Below are 25,294 nucleotides of genomic sequence, written 5' to 3'. Positions count from 1 at the left end.
GAGAATATATTTCTGTTGTTTGAAGCCATCCAACTTGTGGAACTTTGTTACAGCATCCCTGGGGAATGAATACACGGTCTTAGAGGTGAGACTTTTGGTATTCAGAAAAAGGCCTTGTCCTATGTGAATTTCCCATCTCTTTATGGCTGCCTGAAAATCCACCCGTAACATGCTTCCTTCCTTTAGAAGAAGGGGCAGGTCCTGGCTTCTATTCAGATGTCCCTGGAAAGTCACATTCCTTGGTTGCCTCTATCATGTCTTCAGTGCAAATGCTTCTATAGACCATGTGACAGTTCTCAGTGTCGGAAAAGTCTCCTTCCTTCCTCTGGGGTGGGCTCCCTCCTCAAATCTGCAGCCTCCACGCAGGACCTGGGGGAGGTGGACTGAGTGGGTGAGATCCCTCCCAGGGCAGCATTCGGCAGACTGCAAGTCAAGAGTGCAGAGTGTATGCAGCCAGGGGTAGCAGCCACTTCAGGATCTGGGTCTGGATTTGTGCTGAGAACCACTATGGCCTTTTAAAGCCAGTGAGGAGGTTTTCTGGGGGCCCAGAAGCCCTGAGCCCATTGGCCAAACCTCCTGGGAGAAGCGGAGCAGATTTGCATCAAAAAGAACACTGGCTTCATTGAAATTCTCCTCATCTTGAGTGAAACAAAACCACAAAGAAGAGGAAAGTTTTAATTCTGAGAAACTTCACTGAGGAGCTTTTTTTTTTTTTTAACTTCTAAAAATAGAGAGGAAATGAGCCTCTTTGGGTCACTCTAGTTGCCGCCTCCCCCCGCCCCATGCCTGCCCCCGCTGCCCACTCAAGGCCAGCCTCTCACAGTGGGTGACTGAGCTGTCTTCAGTGGAAGCCCGAGGCAGATGCCACGCAATTCTGGAGCTGGATACGGCTGCCCACACGGGGACCCCAGCATGCTGGACAGCAGAGAGACCCCACAGGAGAGCCGGCAGGACATGACTGTGGGGACCACCCAAGAAAAATTGAAAACCAGGTAAGTCGGTGGTTGGGTTTCTGCACACTGCACCTGTGGGCCAAGTTCTAGACTTTACTCTGCTGTGTGAACTTGGGCAAGTTGCTTCTCTCTCTGAGCCTCAGTTTCTTCACCTGGGAAATGAAGGGAAGGATCTGGGCAATCTGTAAGATGGAAGAAGAACCAGTCATTTGGAGGGTTACTTAGCATGGCCAAGAAAGGCTCATCAAAGAATGAGGCACATCCCAGGGGTATGAGCTGGGGCTGCAGTGGGAGACCCGTTGGATCTCAATTGGATGGAGGAGGAATTTTTTAGTCAAGAAGAATGTTTCCCTGTCTTCTCAAGGGGGCCTTTTGCCTGCAGGTGTCAAAGATAGACATGTTTTGTCGGGGAGCCAGAGGTTCTTGCTCTGGTTTGGTATGTGACCGTGGCAAGTCCCTTTGCCCCTCTGGGCTGTAGCTTCCCTGTCTGAATATGAGTGCAGTGGCTGAGGTTTCCCTAAAGCCCTTCCATTGTGTATATTCCAGTGATCTGTGATTCAGAGGAAGTGGATTCAATGTGTCAGGCATTCACCAATGCCCACACTGCCCAGGCCCTGTCCATCCAGGGAGTAGGGGATCCTGAGAAGATGGGACTCAGTCCCAGCCCTGGGATGCCCTGGTCAGGAGGCAGGAAGAAGGCAGGCGTGCACGCACGCACACACACACACACACAAACACACACACTGTGATTTGTGTCCAGGAGGGGCACAGGCTAAGGGGCAGAGAGAGGGAGGCTTCTAACTGGGGCGCCTGAGATGGACCTTGACAGTCAGAGTGGAGACAAGAGCAGTCGGCAGAGAGAACGACCTAGCAGAGCAAGACAGGAAGTATGGGGATGGGAGAGGTCTGGATGCTGGGCGTATAGAACCGGGGAGGACAGGAGCTAAATGCCAGGGTCCGAGCCCTCTGTAGTAATGGGGAGGAAATGCCAGTGTCTGAGCTTCCAAGACTATGGCCACTGTCCTGATGGGAGGTTATGGGGAAGGAAGATAGAGGGAAATGGGAACAGATGTTAATGCACCTCAGAGATGCAGAGGCCCCTCCAAGGGCTGGCAGCTGGGCCGTGCCCTGGGTCTCCGGAGGACCCTGCTAAGCCAAAGTGGACTCCTGTTCTCCCAGAAGCAAGGACTCCTCCCTGCAAAGCCTCCAGGAGCATGAGGGCCAGCCCATCCCTGGGCATAGGTCAGACGCACAGAGGGTCAAGGGCCCCTGGAGGAAAGTTGGACTGACTTCCTCACCCAAGGGCAGATTCAGGATCTCCGGGCCCTGGTATCCTGGCACCTCCACTCCTCCCTGGGGCTTGTGGGCTCAGAGAGCAGGAAGGCCAGGCGAGATGCTCAGAGGAGCACATCGAAATGTGTCCGGAGGCCAGGCACGATGGCTCACGCCTGTAATCCCAGCACTTTGGGATGCTGAGTCGGATGGATCGCCCGGGGTCAGGAGTTCGAGACCGGCTTGCCCAATGTGATGAAACCCCGTCTCTACTAAAAATACAAAAATTAGCCAGGTGGTGGTACATGCCTGTAATCCCAGCTACTCAGGAGGCTGAGGCAGGAGAATCGCTTGAACCCGGGAGGTGCAGATTGCAGTGAGCCGAGACTGTGCCATTGCACTCCAGCCTGGGCCACAAGAGCAAAACTCTATCTCAAAAAAAAAATAAAATAAAATAAAGGAAATAAATGTGTCCAGAGCAGGGGTAGACAGGCATGAGGACAGCCAGGGCCAGGGGAGCCCTTGAAAACAAAAATCAAGGTCTGCAGGATCTCAGGGTCTTCTGCTCCCTATGAGTGAGGGGCCAAGTGGGGCTCAGGAGCCCAGTGGCTTTGATGTCCACGTCTCAGGCCTAGGGTGAATAGGGGTGGCAGAGGGTCCTGTGTGCCCTGCAAGGCTCACAGAGGCCCGGGCTTGTTTTGCAGACATCACTGAAGGAAGGTAGGCAAACTTGAGGCAGAACCCTAGGCTTGTGCAGAGAAGGACTCCCTCCTGAAAGGGTAAATGGGTCTTGGGACCCTGTAGGGAACAAGAAAGGTTAAAAATTCAAGAGTTGGAGTGCCAGTTCGACTACTTTCTTGCTGAGTGACTTTGGATACATTGTTTAACCTCTCTGGGCCTCAATAGCATCCTCTGTGCAAATAAATATAAAATGCCTGAACTTCATTGACACTGCAGAAAAATTGGGTGGATTCCACCAACTGATATGTATGAAAATGTTTTCAAAGCACAAGAGTTACCCATCACAGGCATAGTAACCCTTATAGCGACATCCTGGAACACTCTTAGCAGCAGGCTGGAGGGCACATGCCTTGGGTTCCAGTCCAGCTCTGCTCCTAACCCATTCTGTGACCCTTGGCAAGACACCTTCTCTGAGCCTCAGTTTCCCCATCTGTCAAGCAGGGAAGCCAAACCTGCTCTGACATTCTTGCAGAGCAGCTGTGAGGAAAGAACTTAATTCTTGTTAAACATTGTTCTAAAGTCAGAGAGAGCCGGGTGCAGTGGCTCATGCCTGTAATTCTAGCACTTTGGGAGGCCAAGGAAGGAAGATTGCTTGAGTGCAGGAGTTCAAGACCAGTCTGGGCAACAAAGCAAGACCTTGTCTCTGCTAAAAATTTTAAAATTGGCCAGGCATGATGGTGTGCATCTGTAGTCCCAGCTACTCAGGAGGCTGAGGTGGGAGGATCACTGGAGCCCAGGAGTGTGAGGCTGCAATGAGCTATGGCCACTGTACTCTAGCCTGGACTACAGAGCAAGACTCTGTCTCAAAAAAAACAATAAAAATAAAAAATAGGCTAGGCACAGTGGCTCACACCTGTAATTCCAGCACTTTGTTAGGGCAAAACGGGTGGATTGTTTAAGCCCAGAAGTTCAAGACCAGCCTGGGTAACATGGCGAAACCCCGTCGCTACAAAAAATACAAAAATTTGCTTAAAAAAATACAAAAAAGGCTGAGCACAGTGGCTCATGCCTGTAATCCCAGCACTTTGGGAGGCCAAGGTAGGCAGATCACCTGAGATCGGGAGTTCGAGACCAGCCTGACCAACATGGAGAAACTCCATCTCTACTAAAAAAATACAAAAAAAAAATTAGCCAAGCGTGGTGGCGCATGCCTGTAATCCCAGCTACTTGAGAGGCTGAGGCAGGAGAACTGCTTGAACCTGGGAGGCGGAGGTTGTGGTGAGCTGAGATTGCACCATTGCACTCCAGCCTGGGCAACAAGAGTGAAACTCCATCTCAAAAAAAGAAAAAAAAAAAAATTAGCCAGATGTGGTGGCACATACCTGTGGTTCCAGCTACTCAGAAGGCTGACGCTGGGAGAATCAGTTGAGCCCGGGAGGTCAAGCCATGATGGCACCATTGCACTCCACTTGGGTGACACAGCAAGACTCTGTCTCAAAAAATAGGTAAATAAATAAGGCAGAGAGATCGTTGTTGTTGCCGCCACTGTGATGCCCCTTTCTGCTTCTCTGCTCCTCCAGGCCAACTCCGGAGGGAAGGTGTATTAGTCTGTTTTCCCGCTGCTAATAAAGACATACCGGAGACAGGGAAGTTTACAAAAGAAAGAGGTTTATCGAACTTACAGTTCCATGTGGCTGGGGCGGCCTCACAATCATGGCAGAAGATGAAAGGCACGTCTCACATGGCAGCAGACAAGACAACAGAGCTTGAGCAGAAAATCTCCCCCTTATAATGGCCATCAGATCTTGTGTGACTTACTATAATGCGAACAGCATTGGAAAGACCTGCCCCCATGATGCAATTACCTCCCACCTATTCTCTCTCACAACACATGGGAATTCAAGATGAGATTTGGGTGGGGACACAGCCAGATCATATCAGAAGGGCTCTATCTCAGACCTGCCCATTTGCCCTGACCTTGTGGCCATGGCAGCTGCTCCTGGGGAAAGGCGGGTCTGCATTCCTCCATAGCCTGAGAGGGGCTTATCTTCCCCCCGATTCCCAGTGTTGCAGAGGGGAAGACAGAAGGTGGAAGAAAGGGGAGGCTGAGAGCCCGAGGAGGACTTGCTCCCTGGCCTGACCATGAGAGTTCCCTTTCCTGCCACACTAGTTGCAGGGCTGGATCCGAGTAATTGGGGCAGGTGTCCGGAGGAAACAGCCAGGCCGGGGCCAGGAGAGGCAAAACCAATGGGGCCTGAGCTGACACTGGCCCTGCTCTGGCAGCTTGTGTTCTGTGCCCTTGAGGCTGTGGCTGTAGACCATGTCCTCCATCAGGGACACCCCTTGAGCCTGCCCAGGGCATGGGTCCCGACCCCGGGAAGCCCTCTGTCCGGTGGAGACACCAGTCTCCCTGAGCCTAAGGAAGCCCATTGTGGAGGAAGGGCTTGGGAAGGAACCTAAGAAGAGGGCAGTCCATCCTGGGTTTGAAAGGCTGTGGATGCCCTGATGGCAAGCAGGGCACTGTGCTGACCAAAGGCGTGGTTGTGGAGATGTTACGAGTGGCCATGAAACTGGTCAGGTTGGGGACCGGCTAACTCCTGCGCCTAGAGAGGTTGATGTGGCCAGACTAAGGGCAGCCAGGCCCAAAGGAGGAGGCAGACAGGAGCTCTGGGAGGGGTGCAAGCAGCAGAAGCCCAGGGAGAGCCTGGTTTGGGGTTTGTGAATCTAGCAGCAGTGAGTACAGGCTGGACTAGGGGTGAGGTGGAGGCAGGAGGCCAGGACTTGGGAGCTCCAAAGGTCCCATCTGGCCCAGGGAGGGCTGTCAGGCTCTGAACTGACCACACTCACTCTGGGCTCCTAGCTGACTCTCCCAGCACTGCCTACCCAAAGACTGGGTGCAGAGAGGAGCCCCCTAAGAGCCAGGGATGTGGAACAGTTGCAGGAGGCAGCTACAAGCCGCGTGAGCAAGGCTGTTTCCATGGACAGAGCTTTCCCAGGATGACAGGGAGTGAGCTCTGCCTCTCTGGGGTGTGCTAGCCTAGGAGGGGCAATCGTAAGGCAAATGTCACTGAAAGAACACAGGTGTCCTTAAACATGGACTATCTGGACTTTCTAGTGCTGAAATTCTTCCCACTCCCACTGCCCACTTCCCGTGATATTGAAACACAGTTGTTGTTTCATGTTTTGGTTTCTTTATTGTTTTCCTCTCTTTTTGTTAAGAATACATTCATTTATTCAAAATTATTTCTTGTAGAATAATCAGGCATTGTGCTAAGCACTGAAGAATATAACAGAAAACAAGAACAAGTCTGTACCTTAAGGAGTTTGCATGCTCGCAGGGCAGACAGACATTAACAAATAATTATACCATTAAACTGTAATTGTGACAGGTGCCATGAAGGAATAAAAAAAAGGGGAATATAATCAATGCCACTGAATTATACACTTAAAAATATTTCAAATGGAAAATTTTATGTTATATGTGTTTTACCACAATAAAAACATTTTTTTAAATGTTGATAATTAAAAAAAAAAGACAGAGGGAATTCATGTCTAAAAAAAAGACAGAGAATTCCATTGTATGGCTATACTACAATTTTTTTATCCATTAATCTATTGATGGGCATTTGAGTTGTTTCCAGTTTGAAGATTTTGTGAATAAAGCTGCTATGAAATTCTTGTATAAGGTGGTTTTTTTTTTTTCTTTGAGACGGAGTCTCACTCTGTTGCTCAGGCTGGAGTGCAGTGTGGAGTGCAGAGGGAATATAACGAAGATCTGACTTGGTCTTGAGGGTTGGTGCAGGCTCTCCTGGTAAAGCAATATTTAAACTGAGACCTGAAACAGGAGTAGGAGTTGGTTAGGGAAAGAACTTTCTAGGAAATGGGTGCAGCATGTGCAAAGGCCCCAAGGTGGGATGGAGCTTGTAGTGTTCAAGAAACTAAAAGCCAGTGGGAACAGGGCAGATTTGGGACTATCATGTAAAAGCCACAGGGACTCAAAGTGCTGGTGTCAAGAGCCCAAGATCAAAGGGTCAGGCACATCCGTGGAAAGCGTGAGCCTCTAGGGCAAATGAACACTGGTCCTAGACTTCTGAGTACAGATCTGGATAACTTCCGGATGCAAGTCAGCCCAAGCCAGCTCCAGTCCTTGCAGGAGCTGCAGAGATTTTAGCCAGGGGCAGCAGAGCTCAAACTGACCTGATATCAGGATCTGGACCCAAAGCTAACTCACTGTCTCCAGGCAAGCCCCTGAATGGCAGAGTACCAGGCAAGCAGGTTTTTTAGGTCACTAAGTCCAATCCACTGTATTACAACATTCACATATTATCAATCTACTCTGACTTGATTACCTCCAGGGAAGGGGAACTCACTACTTACCTCTTCATCCCTGCAAAATCACAGTTTCATCTAGGGCCAGTGGTGGTAGAAAAAAAATCCTATCTCACACTAGGTCCTATGAGAGACCCCTGGATCCCAGCTTTGGCCTCCTACCCAGACAATTCTGGCTTCTTGCAAGGGAGCCTGTGAGGAACACTTTAGAACAGGGCTCGGAAGGTCCTTTGGAAACTGTAAAGGTTGTGACCATGTGAAGGATATCTAGGGCCTAGCTCAGACTCTGGTCCCAAACAGCTGTAAAATAAGAATTTAGATGTTAGCTGGGTGTGGAGGTGCGTGCATCTATAGTCCCAGCTACTCAGGAGGCTAAGGCAGGAGATCAGTCAATTAATCAATCTTCACCCTCCCTTCAGAACATAAGTAACCACTGTTCTGAACAGCCAGTGTTCCAGCTGTTCTTGATGGTGGCATGCATGGGATCACACAGAACGTTACTTGTCTGACTCCTTGCACTCATCGAAATGTTTGTGAGATTGATCAGTATTGCTAAGTATCTCAGTAGTTCATTCATCTGTACGTTTAAGTAGAATTCCATTGTATGGCTATACTACAATTTTTTTATCCATTAATCTATTGAAGGGCATTTGAGTTGTTTCCAGTTTGAAGATTTTGTGAATAAAGCTGCTATGAAATTCTTGTATAAGGTGTTTTTTTTTTTTTTTCTTTGAGACGGAGTCTAGCTCTGTTGCCCAGGCTGGAGTGCAGTGGTCGGATCTCAGCTCACTGCAAGCTCCGCCTCCCAGGTTTACGCCATACTCCTGCCTCAGCCTCCCAAGTAGCTGGGACTACAGGTGCCCGCCACCTCCCCCGGCTAGTTTGTTGTGTTTTTTAGTAGAGACGGGGTTTCACCAGGTTAGCCAGGATGGTCTCGATCTCCTGACCTCGTGATCCGCCCGTCTCAGCCTCCCAAAGTGCTGGGATTACAGGCTTGAGCCACCGCGCCTGGCCTGTATAAGGTGTTTTTGTGGACATATGTTCTCATTTTCTTGGCTAAATCCCTAGAAATAGAATTACTGGGTCAGAAGATAGTTGTGTGCTTAAAGAAGCTGCCAGAAGTTTCCACATCTTTGTCAACACTGGGTATTGTTACTCTTTTTAGTTTCATTCTGGTGGGTGGATCGTGACATCTTGCTGTGGTTTTAACTTAAATTTCCCTGATGGTCAGTGATATTGAGCATATTTTCATGTGCTTATTGGTTATTTCCATGTCTTCTTTTGTGAATTATCTTTTCAAATCTGTAGCTCATTTTGTAATTGAGTCCTTAATCCTTTTATTATTGTTTTGTAGGCATTCTTTATATATTCTGGTTATATTTTGTCAGATACATGTATCACAAATATTTTTTCCCAGTTTGTGGCTTATCTTCATTTTCTTAATTGTGTGTCTTTTTTTTTTTTTTTTTTTCTGAGACAGGGTCTCGCTCTGTTGTCGAGCTGGAGTGCAGTGGTGTGATATCGGCTCACTGCAGCCTCCGCCTCCTGGGTTCAAGCAATTCTCGTGCCTCAGCCTTTGAGCAGCTGGGACTACAGGCGTGTGGCACCATGCCAAGCTAAGTTTTGTATTTTTAGTAGAGACCAGGTTTCACCATGTTGCCCAGTCTGGTCTTGAACTCCTGACCTCAAGTGATCCACCCACCTCGACCTCCCAAAGTGCTGGGATTACAGGTGTGAGCCACCACCCCTGGCCAATGGTGTGTCTTTTGATGAGTAAATTTTTTTTTAACTATGGTTAGTGCTATTGTGCCCTCTCTAAGAAATCTTTGCTATTTCAAGGTCATATATACATATATATGATAGATATATATATATATTCTTTTTTTCTATGTGTTCTACTATTTCCCACATTAAATTGCTTGGCTCCTTTATCTAAAATTTACCACATTTGTGTCAGCCTATTTCTGGATTTTCTTCCATTTAGCAATTATTTCTCTATATAATACCGTACTGTCTTCATTCTATAGCTTTTTAAAAGTTTTTTTTTTTTTTTAGAGATGGGGTCTTGCTACATTGCCCAGGCTGGCCTTGAACTCCTGGCCTGAAGTGATCTTCCCACCTTGGCCTTCCAAAGCGCTGGGATGAACAGGCCAGAGCCACTGTACCTGGCCCACTACTACAGTCTTATACTAAATCTTGAAATCAGGTAGTGTTGGTCCTCTAACTTCGTGAATTGTTTCCCCCACAAGATTGTTTTATCTGTGCTAGGTGCAGTATGCAGCCTCTAAGATATTGCTCAATGATTCTTGCCCTCTGATATTCTTGCCTTTTGAATTCTTGTGTAATCATCTATCCTAGAACATGGGCTGAATCTAGTGATTCATTTCTAATATAGAATATGGCAAAAGTGGTGGGATTTCTTTTTTTTTATTTCTATGTAATTTTTATGATGACCATAAAAATAACCCTGTAGTCAATAACAATTTAATTGTACATTTCAAAAGAACTAAAAGTGTATAATTACAAAAAGTGATGGGATTTCACTTCAGAGATTAGACTACAAAAATACTGTGCCTTTCATTTTGATTGCTCTCTTTCATTTTCTTTCTTGCTCACTGTAAGACACACTTATGTGGTAAGGACCTGAGGGAGACCTCTGGCCAACATTCAGGGAGGAATTGATAACAACCTGCAAAGAACTGAATCCTGCCAACAATCACATGAGTCTGCTTTTGGAAGCTTATTCTCATCCACTGAACCTTCATATGAAGACTGCAGCCCTGGTTGACAGTTTGACAGTAACCCTGTGAGACACTTTGAGCCAGAGCTAGCCCATGCCTAGATTCCTAACCCATAGAAATTGTGAGATAGTGTTTGTTTTTTTTAAGCCACTACATTTTGGGATATTTGTTACATAATAATAGATTCCTAATATACTAGATCCTTTGTACTTATATGTAAAATGTAGAATCATCTTGTCAGTTTACTAAAAAAAGACTTTGAAATTTAACTGGGAATAAATTGACTCTATATTTCAAATTGGGTGAATCCATGAACATAGTATGCATTTCCATTAATTTAGGTCTTTGATTTGTCTCAACCATGTTTTATACCTTTCAGTGTAGATATCTTGCACATGTTTTCTTAAACATTTCTAGAAATTTTATGTTTTTGTTGCTGTGAAAACTAATTTATTTTATTTTTAAATTTATTTTTATTTATTTATTTATTTTTTGAGACAGAGTTTCACTCTTGTTGCCCAGGTTGTAGTGCAATGGCATGATCTTGGCTCACTGCAACCTCTGCCTCCCAGGTTCAAGCAATTCTCATGCCTCAGCCTCCCAAGCAGCTGAAGTTACAGGTGCCTGCCAATATGCCAGGCTAATTTTTTGTAATTTTAGTAGAGATGGGGTTTCACCATGTTGGCCAGGTTGGTCTCAAACTCCTGACCTCAGGTGATCCACCTGCCTTGGCCTCCCAAAGTGCTGGGATTATAGGTGTGTGCCACCGTGCCTAGCCAAAACTGTATTTTAAATTTAATTTCCTAGTCAGTTGCTGTTAGTATAAATATAACTGATTTTTTAATATTGACTGTATATCCTGCAACCATACTAAATTTATTTATTAATTCCAACACTTTTTTTTGTAGATTCCCCTAAGACTTTTATGTTCAAAATTTTGGTATCTGTTAATAAAAAGTTTTACTTCTTCCTTTCCAGTCATTTTCCCTTTTAATTCTTGCCTTATTGCATCTTTTAGGATCTCCAAATGTAATGTTGAGTAGAGATAGTAAGAGTGGAGATTCTTATTTTATTCCCAATATATTTAGCATTTACAGTGATCTCCATTCCTTTCTATAGATTCATGTTTCCATCAGGGCCAAGTCCCTTCAGCCTGAATACATTTCTTTTTTTTCTCTCTCTCTTTTTTTTTAAAAAAAGGAGCAACTTAGCTGAGTGGTTCTGGCTCAGGGTCTCTCATGATGTTTCAGTCCAGATGTCAGCCAGGGTAACAGCCATCTGGAGTGGTAAGACCTGCTTTCAACCTCACTCATGAAGTTGTTGACAAACCTGTTTCTCACCGGATGTGTGAGTTTCCCACTGCACTATAATAATTACCACAAATTTGGTGGCTTAAGACAACAGATATTTATTCTTTCCCAGTTCTGGAAGACAGAAGTTCAAAATTGGTTTCAGTGGGCTAAAGTCAAGGTGTCAGGAGGACTGCTTTTCCTCCAGAGGCTCTATGACAGAATCTGTTCCCTGCCTCTTCCAGCTCCTGGTGCTCCAGCATTCCACTCTTGTCTTGTAGTTGCATCACTCCCATCTCTGCCTCTGTGGTCACATTGTTTTTCTTCTGTGCATGTCAAATCTCTCTCTGCTCCCACTTGCAAGAATACATGTGATTGAATTTAGAGCCCAACCGGATAATACGAGGTAATCTTTCAGTCTCAAGATCCTTCATTTAATTACATCTTCAAATCTCTTCCAAGTTTTTGCCATTTAAGTTAATTTTAACAGCTTTCAATTTGCTAGGTCACATGGTAACACTATGTGGATAACTTTTGAGGGACATTTTCAACTTACCACACTGGCTGTTAGCCAGAGACCTTAGTTCTTTACCAATGGACCTCTCCATAAGCTCTTTGAGTGTCTGTGACATGGCAGCTGGTGGCTGAGGCTAGGGACAGGTCAAAGTCTTCTTTATCACATCTGGTGCCTGAAATAGGAAGACTCATTAAACTAGGATTTGGAATAGCTGAGCCCTTCAGTGTCTCTATTTTTTTTTTAATTTATTTTAATTTTTGGTTCTGTGGTACATGTGCAGATGTGCAGGTTTGTTACATAGGTAAATGTGTGCCGTGGTGGTTTGCTGTACCTATCAAACCAATACTTAAAATCTAGGTATTAAGCCCAGCATGCATTAGCTATTTTTCCTGATGTTGTTTCTCCCCCCACCCCACCCCCAATAGGCCCCAGTGCACATTGTTCCCCTCCCTATGTCCATGTGCTCTCATTGTTCAGCGCCTCTATTTCTGTGTGGTTTCTTCACATGCAAGTTCATGTAGCATCACTCCAACATCACTCCAACATCACTCGTTCAAGGTAGCCAGACTTCTGACATGGTGGGTCAGGGATCCAAAAAGCATGTGCCCTGAGAGAGTCGGGTGGCAACTGCATTGCTTTTTATGACTTAGCCTTAGAAGTCATATAGGTTACTTCCCATACGTTGTGTTAGTTAGAAGCCAGTGATAAGGCCAGCCCAGATTCTAAGAGAGGGAAATGAGATTCTACCTATTGTTGGGACAAGTGTTAAATAATTTGCAGGTAAGATTTCAAGCAACTTCAGCAGTTTCCTGGTGACAAATCCTCCCATCTTCTATGTAAATAAAAATGTCATTTTTTCACCTTATTTTTCGAGGATATGTTTACTGGAAAAGAATTCTGGCTTGATCATTTACTTATTTTAGCACTTTAAAATACTGTTACAATATCTTTTGGTCTTCATTGTTTCTTGTGAAAAGTCAGTTATCATTTCTATCAATTTCCTTTTATGTAATGTGTCCTCCCCACTCCATCCCACCTCACCTCTGCTTTGGTTGCTTTTAAAATATTATCTTTTTTAGATTATTATTTTGAGACAGGATCTCACTGGGTCACCCAGGCTAGAGTGCAGTGGCATAAACCTGGCTCACTGCCTGGGCTCAAGTGATCTTCCTGCCTCAGTCTCCCAAGTAACTGTGACCACAGGCACCTGCCACCATGTCTGGCTAATTTTTTTAATGATTTGTAGAGACAAAGTTTCACTATGTTTCCCAGACTGGTCTTGAACTCCTGCCCTCAAGTGATTCTCCCACTTCAGCCTCCCAAAGTGCTGGAATTACAGGCATGAGCCACCGCATCCAGCCTAACAACCAATTTTAGAATATTTTCATTATCTTAAAAAGGAATCCTATACCCATTAGTAGTTACTTCCTGTTTCTCCTCAATCCCCCCAGCTCTAAGAAACCACAAATCTGCTACAGCTTGTCTCTATAGATTTACTTATTCTGGACATTTCATTTAAGTGGACTAATACAATGTATGATCTACTGTGACTGACTTCTTTCTCTTAACACAATGTTTTCAAGATTCATCCATGTCGTAGCGTGTATCAGTACTTCATTCTTCGTATGCCCAAGTAATATTCTATTATGTGGACATACCACATTTTGTTTACCCATTCCTCAATTGATGGACATTTGGGTTGTGTGGGGAAAAGAAAGAGATATCAGATTGTTACTGTGTCTATGTAGAAAAGGTAGACATAAGAAACTCCATTTTGCCCTGTGCTCATAGAAACATGTGCCGTATTGAATCAAGGTTTAAGGGATTTAGGGCTGTGCAGGATGTGACTTGTTAACAATATGTTTGCAGACAATATGCTTGGCAAAAGTCATTGCCATTCTCCATTCTTTATTAACCAGGGACACGATGCACTGCGGAAAACTGCAGGCACCTTTGCCCAAGAAAGCCTGGGTATTGTCCAGGGCTTCCCCCCATTGAGACAGCCTGAGATATGGCCTCGTGGGAAGGGAAAGACCTAACCATCCCCCAGCCCGACACACATAAAGGGTTTGTGCTGAGGAGATAGTAGAAGAGGAAGACCTCTTGCAGTTGAGATAAGAGGAAGGCCTCTGCTTCCCGCACATCCCTGGGAACGGAATGTCTCGTGTAAAGCCGACTGTTCGTTCTATTCTGAGATAGGAGAAAACCGCCGAGTGGCTGGAGGCAAGATATGCTGGCAGCAATACTGCTCTGTTACTCTTTGCTACACTGAGATGTTTGGGTAAAGAGAAACATAAATCTAGCCTACGTGCACATCTGGGCACAGTACCTTCCCTCGAACTTATTTATGACTATTTATGATGCAGATTCTGTTACTCACATGTTTTCCTGCTGATCTTCTCCCCACTGTCATCCTGTTCACCCCATTCTGCCGCACTCCCCTTGCCGAGATAGTGAAAATAGTAATCAATAAATACTGAGGGAACTCAGAGACCGGTGCTGGTGCAGGTCCTTGCATGCTGAGTGTACCGGTCCCCTGGGCCCACTGTTCTTTCTCTATACTTTGTCTCTGTGTCTTATTTCTTTTCTCAGTCTCTTATCCCTCCTGAGGAGAAACACTCACAGGTGTGGAGGGGCAGGCACCCTTCAGGGTTGTTTTAATGTTCAGGCTATTATGAAAAGTGCTGCTGTGAACATTTATGTACAAGTTTTGTTTTGTTTTGTTTTTTGTTTTTTTTTTTGAGACAGAGTCTCACTCTGTCGCCCAGGCTGGAGTGCAGTGGCGCAATCTCGGCTCACTGCAAGCTCTGCCTCCCGGGTTCACGCCATTCTCCTGCTTCAGCCTCCCCAGTAGCTGGGACTACAGGCGCCCACCACCACGCCCCACTAATTTTTTGTATTTTTAGTAGAGACGGGGTTTCACCGTGTTAGTCAGGATGGTCTCGATCTCCTGACCTCGTGATCCACCCGTCTTGGCCTCCCAAAGTGCTGGGATTACAGGCATGAGCCACTGCGCTCGGCTATGTACAAGTTTTTGTGTGAACATCTGTTTTCATTTCTCTTGGGTATATACAAAGGAGTGGAATTGCTGGATCATATGGTAACTCTACGCATAACCTTTCGAGGAACTGTCAGATGGTATTCCAAAGTATCTGCATTCCCACCAGCAGTATAGGAGGGTTCTAATTTCTCCATATCCTTGCCAACACTGTTATTATCTTCTTATTCATAGCCATCCTACCAGGTATGAAGTGCTATCTAACTGTGATTTTGATTTGCATTTCCCGGTGGCTGACAATGTCAGGCATCTTTTAATGTGCTTGTTGTACATTTGCATATCTTCTTTGGAGAAATGTCTATTCAAATCCTTTGCTCAGTTTTAATTGGATTATTTGTCTTCTTATTGATTTGTATGAATTCTTTATATATTCTAGATATAATTTCCTTATCACATGTATGATTTGCAAATGTTTTCTCACATTCAGTGGGTTAACTTCACTTTCTTGATGATGTCCTTTGAAGCACATCAGGTTTTAATTTTGATTAAGTCCAATTTATTTGTTTTGTTTGTGCGCTTTTTTACCTTATCTAAAAAAGCTCACCTAACACAAAGCCATAAAGATTTATTAATATTTTCTTTTAATATTTTTACAGTTCTAGCATTTACATTTACATCTTTGCTACATCTAAGTTAATTTTGTTTGTGGTATGAGGAAAGAATCCAACTTTATTTATTTATTTTTGGCATGTGTCCCAGCATTATTTGTTGAAAAGATAATTATTTTCCCATTGGATTGTCTTGGTAGCCTTCTTGAAAATCTGTTCACTGTAAATGTGAATTGATTTCTGAATTCTTAATTCTATTTCATTCACCTATATGTCTGTCCTTATGCCAGTACCTTATTGTCTTAATTACTGTAAGTTTTCAATATGTTTTCAAATCAGGAAGTGCAAATCCTTCAACTTTGTTCTTTTTCAAGAATGTTTTGACTATTTTAGGTTTCTTGAATCTTTTGTTTCTTTTTTGAGACAGAGTCTCACTCTGTTGCCCAGATTCTGGAGTGCAGTGGCGTGATCTCAGCTCACTACATGTTCCGCCTTCTGGGTTCACACCATTCTCCTGCCTCAGCCTTCTGAGTAGCTGGGACTATAGGCCCCCGCCACCACGCCCGACTAATTTTTTGTATTTTTAGTAGAGACAGGGTTTCACCGTGTTAGCCAGGAATAGTCTCGATCTCCTGACCTCGTGATCCACCCACCTCAGCTTCCCAAAGTGCTGGGATTACAGGCATTAGCTATGGTGCCCCGTCAGGTCTCTTGAATTTTTATACAAATTTTAGGACTAGGTTGTCAATTTCTGCAAAGAAGCCAGCTAGGATTTTGATAAGAATTGTGTTGACCTGTGGATAAATTTGGAGAGCATTACCATCTTAACAATATTAAGTCTCTTGATCATGAGACGTCTTTCCATTTATTTAGGTCTTCCTTAATTTCATTCAACAATGTTTTGTGCTGTTCAAGTTAAAAATAGTTTTTTCTCTCTACCCTTTGGATTGAATAATTTCTACTATTTTGTCTTCAAGTTCACTTTTTTTTTTTTTTTTTTTTTTTTTTTTTTTTTTTTTGAGACAAAGCCTTACTCTGTCACCCAGGCTGGAATGTAGTGGCACAATCTCGGCTCACTGCAACCTCCCCTCCCAGGTTCAAGCGATTCTCCTTCCTCAGCCTCCCAAGTAGCTGGGATCACAGGTACGCACCACCATGCACAATAACCAAGTAAAAATACATGCACAATAACCAAGTATCTTAGCCACTCTGCTAAGCAATTCCAGTCAATTGCTTCCTAGGAAATCCTGTGTTGCTGAGCTGTATGGAGAGGTGCCAAGGACCTCATAGAGCTTCACCTAAATTTAGGCAGTGCATATGGTAGTGGTTAAGAAGATGCGGCTTGGTGAAGTGGCTCATGCCTGTAATCCCAGCACTTTGGGAGGCCAAGATGGGCAGATCACCTGAGGTCAGGAGTTCGAGACCAGCCTGGCCAGCGTGGTGAAACCCCACCTCTACTAAAAATACAAAAATTAGCCAGGCATGATGGTGGGCACCTGTGATCCCAGCTATTCAGGAGGCTGAGGCAGGAGAATTGCTTAAACCTGGGAGGCGGAGGTTGCAGTGAGCCGAGATCGCGCCACTGCACTCCAGCCTAGGCAACAGAGCGATACTCCATCTCAAAAAAAAAAGGAGATGCAATCTGAAGTTAGATTGCCTCGATTAGAAACTCAACCATCCCCGTTACTAACTGTATAACCTTTAGCAAGTTACTTCATATCTCTATGCTTCCATTTCCCCATAAAATAGGGATTATAATTCAGTACCCACTTGATAGAGATAATCAAATGAATTAATTTGTGTAAAGCAATTGGAACAGTGCCTGGCACATACTAAGTGCTCAGCAAATGTTAGTTCTCACTTTTTAAAAAGTGAAATAATATTCCCCTAAAAGGCCAGGCTCCTTCTGCTCTGTGTCCCCGCTGCCTGACCCCTTTGCCTGCCGCGTTCAGAGCTGCCTCTTACTTGTACAGGCTGTGGATGTGTTTCTTTATCTTCCTCTTTAAACCCTGGGCTCCTCCATGGCAGGGAGCAAGTCTGTGAGCCAGAACCAGCCCACTGCAGAGCACAATGCCCCCGCTGGCGGAAGCCTCACCCCAGCTTCACCCCTACCCTCACCCCCACCCCCATAAAGTTCCTCTGGAGTCTGAGGAATAGGAAGGGTTCTTTCTTCTTCTCACCTCACTGGAAGAAAGGTAGAGAATCACCTATCATGAGAGCTGGGACTTACAGGCCGTCCCATCCACCCTTCCCCCATTTTACAGATGGGTTAACTAAGGCCCTCCTAGGAGAGGAGTACCTAAAGTCATACTTGTGGTACTTCAAATAAAAATGACAAGCAATGGGGAGATGGTGATTTTCTAGTAGCCTTTGCTTTGGGCTGGAATTATGTCAGCTTTGAGCATCACACTGCCCTTCTTGTGGTGACCAAAACCACCAACTGGCCATTCTCTGTCTGTCATCAATACAACATATGAAAACACCTAGATTATGATTTAATATATGCACATTGTTTATATAAACATTTTCCAATAGGGTCTGATGATGAATTGTTGGATGCAGGGGTTTAGAGGACCCTGAAGTGCCTCACTCTCTACACCTCCCCATTCTTTGTCCCTATCCTGCTCTACCCCAGTCACCCAATAGGCCTGAGACTATTGGGTATGGCTGGCTTGTTAGGAGCATAAACTCTGGAACCCACTTGCCCAAGTTTATATTCTGACTCTGCTAACCAAAGGACCTTGGCAATTTCCATAATTTTTCTGTATCTCAGTTTCCTCATCTGTAAAGTGAGGGTGGTGATAGTACCTCATTGGGCTGTTACAAAGATTGCATGTGTAAGCTGCATGAAACATTGCCTGACACACAGTGCTGGGTATGTGTTAGTTGCTAGCTACTGTGATTATTCCTGTCTGGTTTTCTTCTGCCCCCTTGGGCCTGGGGGCCTGGCAATACCCAACTTTGCAGCCTTGTCCCTACCTGTTGCAGCAGGATTCCAGCCTAGAGCCCTAGATGACCAGTCACAGATAGAAAATGACAAGGCCCTTTATCTGTGACATCTGAGGAAACAGAGTCCCGGAAAGAACCAGGGACTTGCCCAAGGTCACAAAACTGAAACAGAGCCTGGGCTAGAAGCCAGATGTTCTGATGTTCTGGTGCCCAGAGAACTTTGTCTTGGGTACAGCCAGGCTGCTTACCAACTCCTTTAGGGCTGTGGAGTGGAACTTGATGTCTGACACATTTATTTGTATACAGCAGGCTGTGGGATTTGGCATGACAGAGTTGGACACTATGAGCACTGCCAATTGGGTAAGAAGTGAGCTGGCTGGGCTGCCCCACCCACCCAGGCAGGAGCCAAGGTGGAGCTGAGATGAGCCTTGGGGACTGAGGCCTCTCAGCAAACACACTTCCACTGGGGTCTTGGGCTGGGGGCTTCAGTCAGTCAAGGACTCCAGGGTACCTGCTCCAAATATATTCTTTCTGGTGGATTTAAGGGGATATATCTTAAACCTCCCCTGCCCTCAACCTTTCTGAAAGATTATGCGTCCCTAGAAGATCTCTGCTCAGCCAAAACCCCACCCATGTGAGCTGGAAAACCAAGACTGGGGATGGTCCACAGCCCACGTCTATCACCTTGGCCTTGACTCCTCTCCTCCGCACTAGCCTCCCACACTGTCTCCCATGAAATAATCAGACCTTTACTCCTTGCCAGCTTTCTTCCTTTAAGATCATTATACCCCCTCCCCAAGCCTGGGCCCAGCAACCCTGCAAAGAATGCATCTTTGTTAATCGATCCTATCATCTAAATCTTCGAAGCAGGGACCATGTCCATTTTTGTCACTTTAGCCCTTCGTCCCATGGAACATCTGGCACAGAGGAGGTGCTAAATCAATACTCATAGAAGGAGGGAGGATCCTCAGGGAACTGTCAGTCACTGGGGCAGGGAGAAATCAATTCCAACTTTGGGAATAAGGGCTTAATTAATATTTTTATTTCATGAGAGGCCATTATGTTTTTTAAAAAAACAATATCCAGTTTCTAAATGCTAAGTGCCTTGGGAGGAGATCAGCCAGGGCAGCTCCAGGAAGAAGCATGAGGGCTGAGGTCCCTCCCAGAGGAGGTGAGGTCTGAAGAGTGTCATAGGCGGCTCTACCACAGCAGGTCAGCTACTGGGTTTTGTAAGGAGACGAAAAGGGTAGATAACACATTTCCCAAGCCTTCCTAACCTTGGAATGAGCCATGTGCTGGCATAATAACTGCTGAGGTTTCCTTCCTTTTTTCTTTCTTTTCTTTATTTCTTTCTGTCTTTCTGTCTTTCTTTCGAGTTTCGCTCTTTTTGCCCAGGCTGGAGTGCAATGGCACAATCTCGGCTCACTGGAAACTCTGCCTCCCAGGTTCAAGCAATTCTCCTGCCTCAGCCTCCCAAGTAGCAGGGATTACAGGCATGCACCACCACGCCCAGCTAATTTTGTATTTTTAGTAAAGACGGGGTTTCACCATGTTGGCCAGGCTGGTCTCAAACTCTTGACCTCAGGTGATCTGCCCGCCTCGGCCTCCCCAAAATGCTGGGATTACAAGCATGAGCCACCAAGCCCGGCCACTGTTGAGATTTTCAAACCTCATCAATTTGGACACTGTGATTCCAGAGCTAGCCTTGAAGGACATTTGAGGACATTTCTGTTGTCATTCTCTACCAACGTCAAGTATCAGTGACAACTCCATTCATTAACATCATGGCTCAGCCCTCACCAGAAAAGAGGGAGGGGGAGAAGAGAAACAAGTTCATCTTTAGCTCTTCAGGACAAAGGAGAGGTCTGAATTCCTTCCTGGGATTCAGTAGGATTGGGGTTGTTAATATAGCGTGGGCTTCCAAAGTCCCGTGAGAACATAAAACAGCAAGAGAGCATTGGGGTACAAAGTGCCTTGATGGGGGTCTATGGGAGGTCTCCCAGTAGCTTCTCAAAAGGGTTCCTAATGCATCAGAGGCTCAGGACCAGTACTTGAGTCAAACTGTCAGGGTGTCTTGAAGTGGCAACAGGCAAGAATTGCTAAGATGGAATTGAAATTTGGTGAAGGGTAGAATTCTCCTGAAGTTAGAGTGCTGGCATTGACCTACCAGTTTAGGGTAGCAATATGACAGTCGTTTGCCATCTGACCAGGTGGAGGACCTTGAACAACCCCTGTCCCAATTGCTGCCTCTGTGCCCTGCCCCTTGGCCTTAAAATTAGGGCTGAGGCTGGGTGTGGTGACTCACGCCTGTAATCCCAGAACTTTGGCAGACCGAGGTGGGCAGATCTCTTGAGGTCAGGAGTTCCAGACCAGCGTAGCCAACATGGCCAAAATCCCATGTCTACTAAAAATACAAAAATTAGCCAAGTGAGGTGGTACACACCTGTAATCCCAGCTACTCAGGAGGCTGAGGCAGGAGAATCATTTAAACCTGGGAGATGGAGTCTGAAAGAAGCCGAGATTGGGTCACTGCACTCCAGCCTGGGCAACCGAGTGAGACTTTGTCTCAAATAATAATAATAATAATAATAATAATAATAATAATTAGGGCTTAAAATTTCCCTCTAACACTGACTAGGGCTGCCTCCATTTTTTCACCTCACCTAACCCCCACTCATGCCAGAGGCAGTTTGGAATTTGGGAGTTGTAGCTTGCAGGTAATAATTAAAGATGAGGGAGTGTGTGAGCTCCGTAAGGGGGAAAGGGGGCTGAGAGGTGGGCAGATCACCAGGGACAGCCCCCAGGAAACTCCAGGAAGCAGGAAGATGCTGGTGGGGGCTGGCTGCTGCCACAGACTGGCTAGTCCCTGTAGTGAAGGAAGAGGTGGAGGGTGGAGGGGGTATTAGAAGGCACAGGGCAAGGTGCAGGGATATTTGTAACCATAGAATAGGGGCTCTCCAGAGGGAATAGGGGGAGCTGGGGTGGTTAGCTGAGTTTTATGACATGCACATACTGGGTAAACCTTGTGTACATAGCATCTTGGCTTCAGAGCGGGCCATGGAGACCCCTGTTCACAATGCTAGTTCTGCCTTTTGCTGCCTGGGCAACACTGAGCAAATCTAGTGTTCTATCACCTCTTTTGGAAAATGTGACTATTAATAAAACCTACATTGCAGGGGCATGGAGAGAATGGGAGAAGCCAACCCAAGGCGCTCAGCATAGTACATGTGCTTAGTAAAGAAAAGTAAAGAACCAAACCAAACAAAAAGACGCACTTCTCGCCCAGCCCTGGGGGACCCAGTGGCAGGAGCCATGTCTCCCAAGGTTCTGCCAAGGATGACCGCCAAAAAACTGTGTCTCTTGCCTGCAATGGCAGGTCCTTCTCCTGCTGCCCGCCCTTCTTATGTAAGAGCCACACAGGTGGGCAGCTGGGTCCCGTGCCATGTAGGTCAGAGGTATCTGGGGCCACACCTCGACTGCAGCCCTAGGGCAGGCTGGGGCAGGTCCCCACTCATGCCCAACCCCACTGCCTCATCACCCGGAACCTGGGGCACCCACAGCCGCTGGCTCCCATACTCAGCATGCCTTAGCTGAGGGAGCAGAAGGGATGCTGAGCCCTGTGCCTGCCAGGTGCAAGAAGGAGAAAGGTGAGCACCCTGGGGCAGCCAGATCCCCAGGCACACCCTCTACCGTGAGTCCTCTATGGGGGTCCTCAGGCTGGGAATTGGCAATTAGGAGAGAGCTGCCAGAGGCCGGATCTTTGAGGTGAGGCAGTCCATGCAGACTAAAGAGAAGTAGGAGACGCGGAGTCCGCCATGCAGGGTGATGGGGAAGCCAGCGTGAATCGCCATTGCAGACTATATTGTTGCTATTGGGAGCACCAGGCTGTTCACAGGCCTGTGTGACTAGCACTATGGGGTTTGGAGGAGGCGTTGTTCTTCTCCTTGTTTGGGGTTGTTAGGATATGGGGAACTAGTTAGGCAACATCTTCCATGGAGAACATTCTCCAGCCATTGGGGAGTCAGTTCTGCTTTGCTCACCGAGCAGAGAGAGGTGAGAACTACCAGAAGTGACAGGAAGGCTGGTGAATGGTAGCCAGAAGTCTCTGCAAAGCAGGAGTCCTGGAGATTTTAGCTATTTGTTCATTAGTTGGCCATGGGGAATGGAGACCACATCCCCAAGGCAGCCACCTGCTACAAGGTGTTCTCCTTTGAATCTGAAGGTGTGGGCTTACGAGGCCGGACTGTAAATTACAGCCAGGTGTCCCACCCCAGGAGCAGATGAGTCATGGCCAGGAAAGAGGGCAGCTGTCCCCTCGCCCAGCCAGGCTGCCAGCGGTGACTCACGCTGTATCTCTGTTGCAGGGCGGTCCGGTGGAGCTGGGCCTCTCTGGGGCTGCTGTGGCTCTCCCGGGGGGACTCCGCGACACGTTCTCTGAGGTTCTGGCTCTCTCCTGGGCGAGCTCACAGATTGCAGCCACCCCCCAGGCACCATGCCAGAGGTGTTCCTGCTCAGGTCTACCAGCTCCATTATGAGGACTGTGTAAGGAACAAGGAGCCCACCTTCCCCCGCCTCCTGGCCCCCAGCCAGTCTCCCAGGGAAAGTAGTTGGCACGGAACCTGGACCCCCAGACTTGGGTTTAGGGTTTTTTCATTCTGTCGGTCACCCTCTCAATCTTGCCAAGTTATCTTTTTCTTCTTGCGCCCCCAAAGATCCATGAAAGCTTGTGAGTAATAATGATGACAGCTGACTACGTACTAAGCACTTCTCTTATATCACCTTCTTGCAATAGCCACAGGACATGGGCAGAAAACCGAGGGCCAGAGAGGATCCGTGACTTGGCCACACAGCTAGTAAAGTGAGTTGTGCCCAAGTAGGCAGACAGACTGGTGAACTTTGATGCTATCCTGTTTCAAGAAAGCATTCATTGAGCACCTACTTCATACACAACAGTGGCCTGGCTGCTGAAGGCTAAGCGAGAAGAAAGGGCAACAGAAATAAATAGGAAACGGATCCTCATCCATGAAGTGTTCAGATGGGAAATGAGGGTCCTCCTCAATTTTTGTGTCTCACACATAGCGACTACTTGAGAAGGTTTAGGTCCAACCAATATGTGCTGAGCTCCAACAGTGAGTACTCATGGCCAGAGGACAGAGCTGAATCAGAAGTGGCCCCAGCTCTCAAGCCATGTGTGACTGTTGAAACCCAAACCTGAGTGTCCAAGGTCCATAGGGTGAGAGGGTGTTGGGGAAATCTCAGAGGGCTTCCTGGAAGAGGAGCTGAAGGAGGCTTGGGAGGCTCTGTGTGCAAATGGTTCCCATCAGCTGCACTGGAAGGTAGGAGTAAGGAGACACCAATCCACCAAGAGATGGTTAAGAGAAAGGCACAGTGCAGATGCTCCCAGGCTCCTCTGCCCCCCACACACATCTGACATCATATTTGGTCAAACACACCCTTTGTTTTCTTGTTCCCATGCTGCTGGGTAGGTGCTGATAAAGTGTTTTTGTTTTCTGTGAAAGGAGAGCAAGGCAATGAGCTTAAAGTGCGCTTATGTGAGCTGAGGTCAGAGATTAATCCTTGTTCTCATCCGGGTGAAAGAGGGCCACCCTTGTAGGCTCTTCTTCCTCCTGGGAATTCAAAATGCAAACAGAAGCCAGTCAGCCTCCTCAGGCCATTCTCCCACCATTATTGTCATTCAATCATGTTAGGTGACTTCTGCCAACCTCTGGAGTACTGCCTTCCAGAAGGAGCATAATTTTCCAGAATGGCAGGAATAATATGTTAATCACCTTCAGCATGCTTATGATGATCATGATGACAGTAATATCAACTCACCTGTAGAATCATTTATGGCCACCTGTCCTTCCTGGAATAGCAGCAAGAATTAGGAGTAGGGCCCAAAATGTTTTTGAGGAGTCAAGATAGAGTAGGGGCGGATCCCCAAACCTCAGCTTCTTTTCTTCGAGGACAACGTGATAGGTTCCATTGTGGAACATGTCCCCCGATATAACCTACAGTTCTAATGAGCTTGGTTGTTTTCTATTCTGCTACAAAAAGAAATGGCAATGTAGGAGTGAGATGAATTGCTAGAAGCCAGCACACAAAGTAGCAAGAAGTGACTGCTAGTCACAGGGGAGAGGATGAAAAACTAAAAAATGGCCGAGCATGGTGGCTCGCGCCTGTAATCCCAGTACTTTAGGAGGCCAAGGCGGGAGGATTGCTTGAGCCCAGGAGTTGGAGACCAGCCTTGGCAACATAGCAAGACCCTGTCTCTACAAAAAATGCAAAAATTAGCCAGGTTTGGTGGTGCAGGCCTGTAGTCCCAGTTACTCAGGAAGCTGAGATGAGAGAACTGCTTGAGCCTAGGAGTTTGAGGTTGCAGTGAGTGGTGACTGTGCCCCTGCACTCCATCCTGGGCAACAGAGCAAGACCCTGTCTGCAAAATATAAATAAATACATACATACAAAATAAAAACTGAAAGACTACCATTACTAACAACAACGAAGGTTAGATAGCAGTCACAATGAGGAGAGGCAGATGGCCTGAGCAGTTTCACTTGTTTCTGTGTGGCAAGTCAGGTCAGGAAAGCCTGTTACTGGTTATAACCCTGAGTGAGCAGGAAGTTACTGGAGGTTTAGAATATTCTATTTTGAATGACATCTTCTCAAAGGGACTACCTCTCAAGGCCCCCATTAAGGAAAAGATCAGGCTTAATTCATTTGGAAAATTAGTTTTTGACATTCTCTTAATCATGCGCCCCAAATTCTGTAAGCATAGGGCATAGAGAGTTGAATCAGTGCCTTGGACCAGCCACAGGGATAAGCAAGATGTTCTTGTTAAACTGATACTGGCAGAGGGCCAGGGTCCACCCTCTCATTGACCATGGCTGCTGGACAAGATCAGTGTCTGAGCAACAAGAAATTTGACACCGCACTGGGTGCTGGCCCTCCCGGAAA

The 25,294-nt window shown here is 46.4% G+C and overlaps 1 protein-coding gene across 3 annotated transcripts in view; it reads left to right on the top strand.

Moving 5' to 3' along the window:
- Positions 1-724: 724 nt before the first annotated feature.
- ACSBG1 (acyl-CoA synthetase bubblegum family member 1) overlaps positions 725-25,294 on the top strand; it is a 64,983-nt gene continuing 40,413 nt past the window's right edge. For 2 of the 3 annotated variants that reach the window (XR_004057302.1, XM_030930538.1), the window contains exons 1-2: positions 21,895-21,984; positions 22,702-22,879. Coding sequence is in view for 2 of the 3 variants with exons in the window: in XM_030930538.1 (XP_030786398.1) it covers positions 22,830-22,879 (50 nt within the window). In the remaining variant the exon portion in view is untranslated. Of the gene's footprint in view, positions 993-21,894; positions 21,985-22,701; positions 22,880-25,294 lie in introns of those variants that run through there. The other variant, XM_010378657.2, reaches the window with a different exon arrangement.

The sequence above is a fragment of the Rhinopithecus roxellana genome, chromosome 5, assembly GCF_007565055.1.
Source record: "Rhinopithecus roxellana isolate Shanxi Qingling chromosome 5, ASM756505v1, whole genome shotgun sequence".
In the NCBI taxonomy this organism is placed as follows: domain Eukaryota; kingdom Metazoa; phylum Chordata; class Mammalia; order Primates; family Cercopithecidae; genus Rhinopithecus; species Rhinopithecus roxellana.
The sequence above is the reverse complement of the archived record's forward strand: the minus strand, read 5'-3'. Positions and strand labels throughout refer to the sequence as shown.